Source organism: Bombina bombina, chromosome 1 (assembly GCF_027579735.1).
Source record: "Bombina bombina isolate aBomBom1 chromosome 1, aBomBom1.pri, whole genome shotgun sequence".
Lineage (NCBI taxonomy): Eukaryota > Metazoa > Chordata > Amphibia > Anura > Bombinatoridae > Bombina > Bombina bombina.
In genome coordinates, this window is record NC_069499.1 from 1,334,540,639 (window position 1) to 1,334,552,023 (window position 11,385).

The 11,385-nt window shown below is 36.8% G+C and overlaps 1 protein-coding gene across 1 annotated transcript in view; it reads left to right on the forward strand.

Moving 5' to 3' along the window:
* The first annotated feature begins 6,034 nt into the window (after positions 1 to 6,034).
* Positions 6,035 to 11,385, forward strand: part of EXOSC6 (exosome component 6) — a 16,587-nt gene continuing 11,236 nt past the window's right edge. Inside the window, exon 1 of the mRNA XM_053702225.1 lies at positions 6,035 to 6,733. Coding sequence (XP_053558200.1) covers positions 6,098 to 6,733 — 636 coding nt within the window. The 5' untranslated portion in view covers positions 6,035 to 6,097. The remainder of the gene's footprint in view (positions 6,734 to 11,385) is intronic.

The window sequence follows — 11,385 nt, forward strand, 5'->3', positions numbered from 1 at the left end:
CCCTTTGAAAAATAAAACAAAAATATCTGCAATCCAAAAGTGTAAAATTACGTAAAACAGATATAAATTTTGATGGGCAAAAGTCTTAATTGGCAGAGATTCTATATAAGTGCTCCAAAACACAGAGCCGCTTCAGCACCCTAGGTGCCAGATCCGGAGGTGGTAGTTACCAACTGGTAAGTGATATTGTTAGTGTCTATGATGGAAGTCCATATAGTATATATAGGAATATTGTTCATAAAGTCAATATCACAAAAATATAAAAATATAAAAAGATGAAAAAGCCTGAAAGAGAAAAAAAGAAACAATAGTGCAACACTGTATATAAGGGACAATAGTGGTATATGAATCAAGCTCACCAGTATGTCTGTCAACGCGTTTCGGCCACGATTTGGCCTTTCTCAAGACTATACTGAATTAGTGTGGACTGGGAGCTTATAAAGCCTAGATGTGGGATTGTTTGTGGGCGGTTTTGGCGCCAAATTTTGAGAAGGTAATCCCCTTCCTGTTTGCCTCAAAGCATCTCTGGGAAATTTTGAGAGGGTAATCCCCTTCCTGTTTGCCTCAAAGCATCTCTGGGGAATGTACAAATATTATCTTAGTCTAATTTTCATCATAGTTTTATATCTTCTTATATCAGTATTGGTTGTATGATATAGGGCAAATTAACAGAAAATTTTTTTTATTTTAAAATGTGTCCCAGATCTATAACATACGTTATGCCGTTAGGGCTCTAAGTTAACCTTCTACCGTATTATGAAGTATAAATCTTTCTCTAGTATGTTACATCTTACAGTGTATTCCTTTCTTCGGAATAAGGAATGTGGGTGCTAGTATTTGGATTTCGATCGCTTAGTTTGTTTTTATTGGGAGAAAATTTATATTTCAGAACCGGATGTGACGGCTCCCGTGTTGCTGTCTTGTGTATGTAATTCTATCATGGGCTTCCGGTTTGTTGTTTTTTTACTGCTACTACTATGTGTAGCTTACGGATGTTATAAATTCTGACTAAATCTACTTTCTTGTGTGAGGGGATAAAGTGACTGATACTTGGATTTCGATAACATAGTTCATTATTGTAAAAAAAGGGGGGGGTTTCAGAACCAGATGTGACGGCTCCCATGTTGCTATCGGTTATATGTAGTCTAATGTGGATTTCCGGTTTTACCCATTGCTCCATTGATGTTACTGCTGTGTGCAGCTCACAAATGTTGTAAATAATGAGTGAATCTACTCTCCTATGTGAGCCTCCTCTTCTATGTCAACCTCAAAAATATTTAAAACTTTAAAAATATTTGTTTATTTATATATTTAGTTTCTCCATTTTTATTCAGTAATTTTATAATTGGGTACCTTTGGGAAAAAGGCAATACAGCATAAATGATAAATAAATAATGATAAATATAATGAATCCAGATGGATATTTATGCTGGATTGCCTTTTTCCCAAAGGTCTCAATCACAAGGAAGACCTTGCTCATCTTCTTACTCTGCACTAGCAAAGATCCTCAGGCAGAGTTCCCTTCTACAAAAGAAGAGAATCATAAAACTAACTGCCATTAATTTAGGCAGTAGGCCCATCTTCTATAATAAGGGTATCCCCTAAATCAGTTACCAAGAACCAAAAGCCAGATAGCCTTTCCATCTAGAGATTTAGTAGCGAAAGCCAGTGGGCCTCTGACTACACGGTTGATAACAGATCCATACTTATAGCTCATAATCCGGAAAATAGGATTATGAAATAACAAGAAATAAACTAAAATAAAATAAAACCAATCATGACGATACATTTAGAGAATATATCCAAATTATTCCCCATAGATGGAAACTTTTTAGAGTGGATATGAACATGAAGACCCATTTGTTTACTTATGTACGTATAGGTCCACACAAGTTTTCACAAACACGTCCCAGTCATACAGTTCAAATATACTTAAAAGAATCATTCCGAACATCAGAATCATCTATCCTGAGCACAGTATTAGCCCTCTGTTAAGAACAAACTATAGAAGCTAACACACACACTTAAGGTTGGGACTATACCCGGATACATATTACGATCGCTAAGTGGGTTCAAGATCGTACTTATCACACACACCACGACTATTAAGTAATGTAACAATCAGGTATGTCATATAAAGAAAAAACCAAGGTACATCTCAATAAAGCTAATAGGGACTGTATCCACCACAAACGTAGCTGCCAAAACTACCATTAGACTAATGTTGTATACAGAGACCCAAACTCTAGATTCTACACAACCAAATAGATATTTATTCTAAAAACACTACCCTCATAACTCTAAACTAGTGACATTAATGTAACTGAGTTAACAATGAGCTCACACATAGCTGAGGAACCACATGGGTACATCCTAATTATCAGAGAGACTATCTCACTTACGAGTTAACATACAAACATAAGAAGATACCCAATTATAAAATTACTGAATAAAAACGGAGAAACTAAATATATAAATAAACAAATATTTTTAAATATTTTAAATGTTTTAAATATTTTAAATATTTTTGAGGTTGACATAGGAGAGAAAGCTCACATAGGAGAGTAGATTCACTCATTATTTACAACATTTGTGAGCTGCACACAGCAGTAACATCATTGGAGCAATGGGTAAAACCGGAAATCCACATTAGACTACATATACCAGATAGCAACATGGGAGCCGTCACATCCGGTTCTGAAACCCCCCCCTTTTTTACAATAATGAACTATGTTATCGAAATCCAAGTATCAGTCACTATATCCCCTCACACAAGAAAGTAGATTTAGTCAGAATTTATAACATCCGTAAGCTACACATAGTAGTAGCAGTAAAAAACAAACAAACCGGAAGCCCATGATAGAATTACATACACCAGACAGCAACACGGGAGCCGTCACATCCGGTTCTGAAATATCAATTTTCTCCCAATAAAAACAAACTAAGCGATCGAAATCCAAATACTAGCACCCACATTCCTTATTCCGAAGAAAGGAATACACTGTAAGATGTAACATACTAGAGAAAGATTTATACTTCATAATACGGTAGAAGGTTAACTTAGAGCCCTAACGGCATAACGTATGTTATAGATCCGGTACACATTTTAAAATAAAAAAAAAATTCTGTTAATTTGCCCTATATCATACAACCAATACTGATATAAGAAGATATAAAACTATGATGAAAATTAGACTAAGATAATATTTGTACATTCCCCAGAGATGCTTTGAGGCAAACAGGAAGGGGATTACCCTCTCAAAATTTCCCAGAGATGCTTTGAGGCAAACAGGAAGGGGATTACCTTCTCAAAATTTGGCGCCAAAACCGCCCACAAACAATCCCACATCTAGGCTTTATAAGCTCCCAGTCCACACTAATTCAGTATAGTCTTGAGAAAGGCCAAATCGTGGCCGAAACGCGTTGACAGACATACTGGTGAGCTTGATTCATATACCACTATTGTCCCTTATATACAGTGTTGCACTATTGTTTCTTTTTTTCTCTTTCAGGCTTTTTCATCTTTTTATATTTTTATATTTTTGTGATATTGACTTTATGAACAATATTCCTATATATACTATATGGACTTCCATCATAGACACTAACAATATCACTTACCAGTTGGTAACTACCACCTCCGGATCTGGCACCTAGGGTGCTGAAGCGGCTCTGTGTTTTGGAGCACCTATATAGAATCTCTGCCAATTAAGACTTTTGCCCATCAAAATTTATATCTGTTTTACGTAATTTTACACTTTTGGATTGCGGATATTTTTGTTTTATTTTTCAAAGGGATTATTCATTTATTTTTGAAGATACACACTATTTTCATCTGTCTCACATTTTTTCACCTGTCCAAGTTTGATCTACTTTGAACTATATATATATATTTTTCTATATTTATATTTTTTATATATTTATTTTTATATATATATATTTTTTATATATTTTTTCTTTTTGAATTTTTTTACTAGCGCTAGTGTGGATTCACATTTCTCTGGGGTTGAACACCTACTTTTTGCATCAACGTCATGTTCTTTCACAGCCCCCCCTCCACTTGGTCCGGTAACGGATCTCACACGCCTTTGATTATTGTATTATTTTTTGAATTTTGTATTGAAGTTTGAACGAATGCTTTTACACCATCATGTGCTGAGATTTTAATGTTTATTTGAAAGTTGATATATTGTTTATTGTTACACATCACATTGGTCTGATCTGAACCACAGTCCACACATTTTTCATCCACTGACAATAGAACCATATCCAGAACGCCTAAGTCAGGCAACCGACTTATTAATCTATTCCAAACACACATAAGAACTTTGGAGATAGCTACATTCAAGGTTTTGTATAACTAAAGTAGCCAGGTATAAAACTCCTGGAATATTTCATGGATCCATGAATAGAATTTTACTGTATTTCTTTATGAACATTGTGTTTTAACATTTTATCTGTGATTTTAATTTGAATGTATATGGAATAAATTATTCGCCAGAATTTAGTTTACAGCCTTTTAAGCTATTCAGCGCTTACTATCGCCCCCTATTCTGTATGCTATGTAGTGTGTGTGTATCTGCATGTATAAGTGTATGCTATGTAGTGTGTGTGTCTGAATGTATAAGTGTATGCTATGTAGTGTGTGTATCTGCATGTGTAAGTGTATGCTATGTAGTGTGTATGTATCTGCATGTATAAGTGTATGCTATGTAGTGTGTGTGTATCTGCATGTATAAGTGTATGCTATGTAGTGTGTGTGTATCTGCATGTATAAGTGTATGCTATGTAGTGTGTGTGTGTGTCTGAATGTATAAGTGTATGCTATGTAGTGTGTGTGTGTGTGTCTGAATGTATAAGTGTATGCTATGTAGTGTGTGTGTATCTGCATGTGTAAGTGTATGCTATGTAGCGTGCTACTGTGCATTTTTGCTGACTTTAAAGGCCAGAATCTAGAATATTAATGGGGAATGCAGAGAGTAGTTTTAAAGAATGTATTAATAAATGTGCAATTAAGATAAAAATATTTAGCAATGTCTTTGCAAAGGCTAATTAAATACAGCGCTCACATAGCCATACCAGTGGTTTGAGCTTGTGTTTGATTTGCTGCCTAAGTGTATTAAAATATATGACTTTATTTAGAATTTTATTTTTATTACTTTGGTCTTATGATTTTTAAGCCACGCCCACCACATTTCAATTTTTTTTGCCAGGGGGGTAGGGGGGTGTTCCTCTTTTTAATTTTGAAATGTTGGGAGGTATGTAAGAGTAATGATGGCTTTTAGAATTTAAGGAAAGACCGCCTTGCTGTCACCTCAACACCAATGCTACCCCTCCATAGAAAATATAATAAGAAAGTCCAGCAAACACTAGAGATATTGGGTGCAAGCTATAACAGGGCACTGCACAACCCTGTGTGTGTGAGAGCAAATGTGAGAAATAATGTGTGTGTATATATATATATATATATATATATATAATATATATATCATGATACAATCACTCCATAAACCCATACCAAATACACTGCATTTATAAGTTGAGGAAAATATGCTAATAAAATAGTTTTTTACCATTTGCCAATAAAAAAAAAAAAGTCCCCGGATTTCATTTTAAAAATCTGGTCACCTTTAGAGTACTAAACTTTACTGTCATTTTAACTTGAACCACAAAATAGTGCACATTAAACCATAATTACTGCTGGGTCATGGTGTCTGATCTCATATGTAGGTAGTGGATAGTATGACAGCATGTGCAGTGGTCTAACAAGGTTGGCGTTAGACTCACTACACCGCCTGTATCTAGGAAGTCATCCGTAAGCCATTTACAACCTTGTTACATATAGTTTATATCATAAACGTTAAATGTTGAGTGCGATAGATGTATGTATATGATTTATATATTCTCTTTATTCGCTGATTTCAGTTCACAACAAAACATACTGTAGCTGAGTGCACACACAATGCATTTAGTTTCCGTGAGAGACGCTCTAACCCGACCAACTCACTTCTCACTGGTAAGCGACAGACACGTGTTCTGTCTATGGTAACGCGCCGTAGCACTGTCTTATATTATTACTTCACTTGTAGTTGCAGCAATGCCAGTTGACAGCCGCCGTATTCGCGGTCCGGAGGAGTCGCAGTCACCATTACTTTATGTCACACAATTGGTGACCAATTCGGGTAGAAGCGGGCGCGGTCCTTCGGAGCCCCGCGCCGTGTTTGCACGGGCTGGTCTACTGAGTCAAGCCAAGGGTTCGGCGTACTTAGAGGCTGGGCCCCGAGGTACCAAGGTGTTGTGTGCAGTGTACGGACCGCGAGAGCGTGGAGTGGGTGGTGAGCGCGTGGAATCGAGGTGCCGGCTCGTGTGCGAGCTGCGCTGGGCTCCCTTTTCCAGAATAGGACCGTGCCCACCCCCGGGACTTTCCCCTCGCCCCGCTGCTCTGCTCCTGCAGGAAAGCCTAGAGCCTGCAGTGCGTCTGGATCGCTACCCGCGGACTGAGCTGAGCGTGTGGGTCCTGGTGCTGGAAGACCGAGGTTCCGCGCTGGCAGCTGCCGTATCCTGCGCTTCTCTGGCCCTGGCCGACGCCGGCATCGAGATGTTTGACCTAGTTGTAGGATGTGCCCTTAGCTTGGGGCCTGCGGGGGAGATGTTGTTGGACCCGGAGGATAAAGAGGAAGAGGCAGGATGCCAGGGGACCATGAGTTTGAGCTTGTTGCCCGCACTCAACCAGGTTAGAGTGCAGTGCTAGTTTGCATAGTATTTTATATAGACCGTTGATCTATAACCAGTTGTGTTTTTTTTTTGTCTTTTTTAGTAAATTTGTTGACAACCAATAATGTCTAGGAACCACGGGTCCTCTCCGGTGTTCTTTCAAATTTTGCTACCTATAACATTTTCCTACTGCTGCCAGTTTACTGCATTTAAAAATACAAACAGTAGATGGCGCTAAACATTTTATTTCCAGTTTCTATATTCTGAATGTTTTGGTGATAAGAAAAAAAAGTAGCTGTCAAAAAGAGTACTCCCCTTCTGAAATCTCTTTTGTATGTTTTATTTATATATATATATATATATATATATATATATATATATATATATATATATATATATATATATATATATATTATGCCAAATGTAATGCACACAATTTTCTCTTCAAATTTCCGTTACACTCTAGAAAGTTAAAGGGACACTGTACTCAAATTTTTTCTTTTGTGCAACTTTCTAATTTACTCCTATTATCAAATTTTCTTCATTCTCTTGGTATCTTTATTTGAAATGCAAGAATGTAAGTTTAGATGCCGGCCCATTTTTTGTGAGCAACCTGGGTTGTCCTTGCTGATTGGTGGATAAATTCATCCACCAATCAAAAACTGCTGTCCGGAGTACTGAACCCAAAAAAAGCTTAGATGCCTTCTTTTTCAAATAAAGATAGCAAGAGAACGAAGAAAAAATTATAATAGGAGTAAATTAGAAAGTTGCTTAAAATGGCATGCTCAATCTGAATCACAAAAGAAAAAAATTGAGTACAGTGTCCCTTTAAAGGAAAAGTCTACATGAAAATGTCTCTTTCAAAAGGTAGATAATCCCTTTATTACCCATTTCCTCCATAACCAACACTGTTATATTAAAGGGACAGTCTACACCAGAATAAAAAATAGCTAATCCCTTTATTACCCATTCCCCAGTTTTGCATAACTAGCATGGTTAGATTAATATACTTTTTAACCTCTGTGTTTACCTTGTATCTAAGCCTCTGCAGACTGCCCCCTTATTTCAGTTCTTTTGACAGACTTGCAATTTAGCCAATCACTGCTGACTCATAAATCCACAGGAGTGAGCACGGTGTTACCTATATGGCACACTTGAACTAGTACTGTAACTGTGAAAAACTGTCAAATGCATTTTAAATAAGAGGCGGCTTTCAAGGGTTTAGAAATTTACATATGAGCCTACCTAGGTTTAGCTTTCAACTAAGAATACCAAGAGAACAAAGCAAATTTGATGAAAAAAGTGAATTGTTAGTTTGACCCCAAAATCTGTTACACATCTACAGCCACCAAAAAGCACCCATGCTAAATAGTTTCTACATTTTGTCCTGAGTTTTATAAATACCCAATGTTTACATGTCCTTTGCTTTTTGCAAGTTATAGGGCAATAAGTACAAGTAGCACTTTCCTATTTCCAAACCATATTTTTTCAAAATTAGCGATAGTTACATTGTAACACTGATATCTGTCAGGAATAAAAAAAAAAGATGGTTGGATCTCTCTTCAGATAATAAAACAAAACGGCTTTATTGAAACCTAGTTAAAAATACAGAGAACAGCTGATCTAACTAGTTTCGGCTTCTCGCCGTAATCCTAGACCTCCCTGAATAACCCTTCACATGTGTGTGTGTTATATATATTGTCAACAAAGGAAGTGAGTCACTCACAGGGTCTTGCAGCAACAAACAGTGTCTTTATTGACGTTTTGGGGTTGTCCCCATTTTCAAAATAGGCATAACAACAAACAAGTACTTACCCTCCTATATACCCCTACTAATTACCTTAGCACCCGTCGGTAATCACGGCCGCGACCGGAAGTTACAGTGTCATGTGGCAACCGGACGCCGCACCGCGATCCGCTGATGTGAAGAATAAAAACAATAACACAGCTGATACAAAAATGACAGAACCACATGCATAATGCAGCATCAGTAGAAAGTAACATGGTAACCAGCATGGGAGCTCCGGCCTGATACTACAGTACAACTCGACAACAGGGATAATGTATAATAATACAAAGTAATGACCTACTAGGCTCGACTATGTGAAAGCACTCAATGCACACAATGGTACAATGTCAGACCGTTACAGTCATAGATTACTATAATCAGCAAGCAATGGGATTATACATTTGCATATAGGAAGTTATACACAGTATAAATGGAGGCTAGAAATATAATCTGTCAATCCATAGTATATGTAAATTCACAGGAGAGGGCAATATAATCTGAACCATATTATTAAATATAAATAATAAAGAAAGAAATAAAGATAAACCTGGTTAAGAGAAAAGTTGCATACAAATATTGGGGAGCAAAGCTATATTTGAATATTAGATTGCCAAGCTACATATTAATAATAATGAGTAGTATCCTGAAGGATAGCAAAGATCAAGCAATGAAGGATACTCAAAGAGCACTTCTCTATCAGATTAAAAACAATGAGAATGAGGTCTTCTGACCAGCTTGTAGCCAAGCATTTTTTGGAAGCAGGCCATAAAGCGACCAACCTTGAATTTATCATCAACCATGTCCCCCCCCCCCCCCCCCTTACTAGGGGTGGTGATAGGGCCAAAATCCTCCACCAAAGAGAGTCGAGGTGGATCTTTGACCTAGGGACAATGACACCCAGGGGACTTAATGTACATCTGGACTGGCACTGCTGCTTGTAATGGACTCATTATTATTATTATTATTATGTAGCTTGACAATCTAATATTCAAATATAGCTTTGCTCCCCAATATTTGTATGCAACTTTTCTCTTAACCAGGTTTATCTTTCTTTCTTTCTTTTTTATATTTAATAATATGGTTCAGATTATATTGCCCTCTCCTGTGAATTTACATATACTATGGATTGACCGATTATATTTCTAGCCTCCATTTATACTGTGTATAACTTCCTATATGCAAATGTATAATCCCATTGCTTGCTGATTATAGTAATCTATGACTGTAACGGTCTGACATTGTACCATTGTGTGCATTGAGTGCTTTCACATAGTCGAGCCTAGTAGGTCATTACTTTGTATTATTATACATTATCCCTGTTGTCGAGTTGTACTGTAGTATCAGGTCGGAGCTCCCATGCTGGTTACCATGTTACTTTCTACTGATGCTGCATTATGCATGTGGTTCTGTCATTTTTGTATCAACTGTGTTATTGTTTTTATTCTTCACATTGGCTGATCGCGGTGCGGCGTCTGGTTACCATAGTAACGGTGTGATGTTGACGTCACATGACACTGTAACTTCCGGTCGCGGCCGTGATTACCGACGGGTGCTAAGGTAATTAGTAGGGGTATATAGGAGGGTAAGTACTTGTTTGTTGTTATGCCTATTTTGAAAACGGGGCAACCCCGAAACGTCAATAAAGACACTGTTTGTTGCTGCAAGACCCTGTGAGTAACTCCCTTCCTTTGCTGACTTGTATTTACTTTGGAGTGCACCTGGGGCACCACGGACCGGTTCAGGCCCTATCACGATACCAGGAGTGCTTCTACCATCCTCTTCACGTGTGTGTATATATATGTGTGTATATATATATATATATATATATATATATATATATATATATATATATATATATATATATATATTCATCGGGTTTAACAAGGAAAACCGCTTTTTATTCCTTATAACATGTAACGTTTTGGAGTTTTACCTCTGTTTTCAAACAGACAACAAGAACTCCAACTATACACAGCCTTAAATACCCTCTTTACCTTAATCACCTAGTGCAGGTGTTGCACAGCACATAGCACGCATCATCAGGCAGTGCCAGTATCTTAGCAACCAAATAAACAACCTTACGTGACCATCCATACCTATATCAAAAAACCAACGTGTTAAAAAATTATTGTATCTAAAAACAATATTACTGTGAATGCTATATCTCGTATTGCAGCTCATTAAAGCATCTTAAGCATTTTAGTATATATCAAAATTGAAGCATGTTTAAATGGACTTAAGCACAAATATCATTGCTTCCTAAAGATTTCTAAACCTGTTAAGCAAATATATCAAAGAATCAATTGCTACATAGTAAGATCAGAAAAACAGATACATCCAGCATCATACATACTGCTAATCTCGGCTGACCTATATCTAAGTATAACATAAAACAACTCAGTTATGTCAAACCTCGGTCCCACAGTCTTACCTTGTCAAAACAGACTGACAAATAACAAAACAACTGACCAAACAAGTAAAAAATAATAATAAGAAACAAATAAAGAAAAGAAATAAAAAAATAAAAAAACGCAAATGAAAAACACTTCAACAAAGGACAAAGACAAAATAAAAAATAACACGAAAAAAAGGAAAGAAGATCACATAAAGACCACAAAAATATCACAAGACAATAAAATAATAAAACAAAAATACATAGTGGGAATTAATGACTCATATAGAGGTTATAGGAAGCTGTGCCACTCTAATTTAGTGTTTAGTCCTTTAGGGATTATAGTATCCAACTCGAAGGTCCATCTTGTCTCTCTTTGGAGTAACAGCCTATTCCTATTACCGCCTCTGCTCATCTCGGGTACATGATCTATAATCGTGTATCTTAGATCTGCCACACTGTGTCCTTGTTCTTGAAAGTGCCTAGCCAC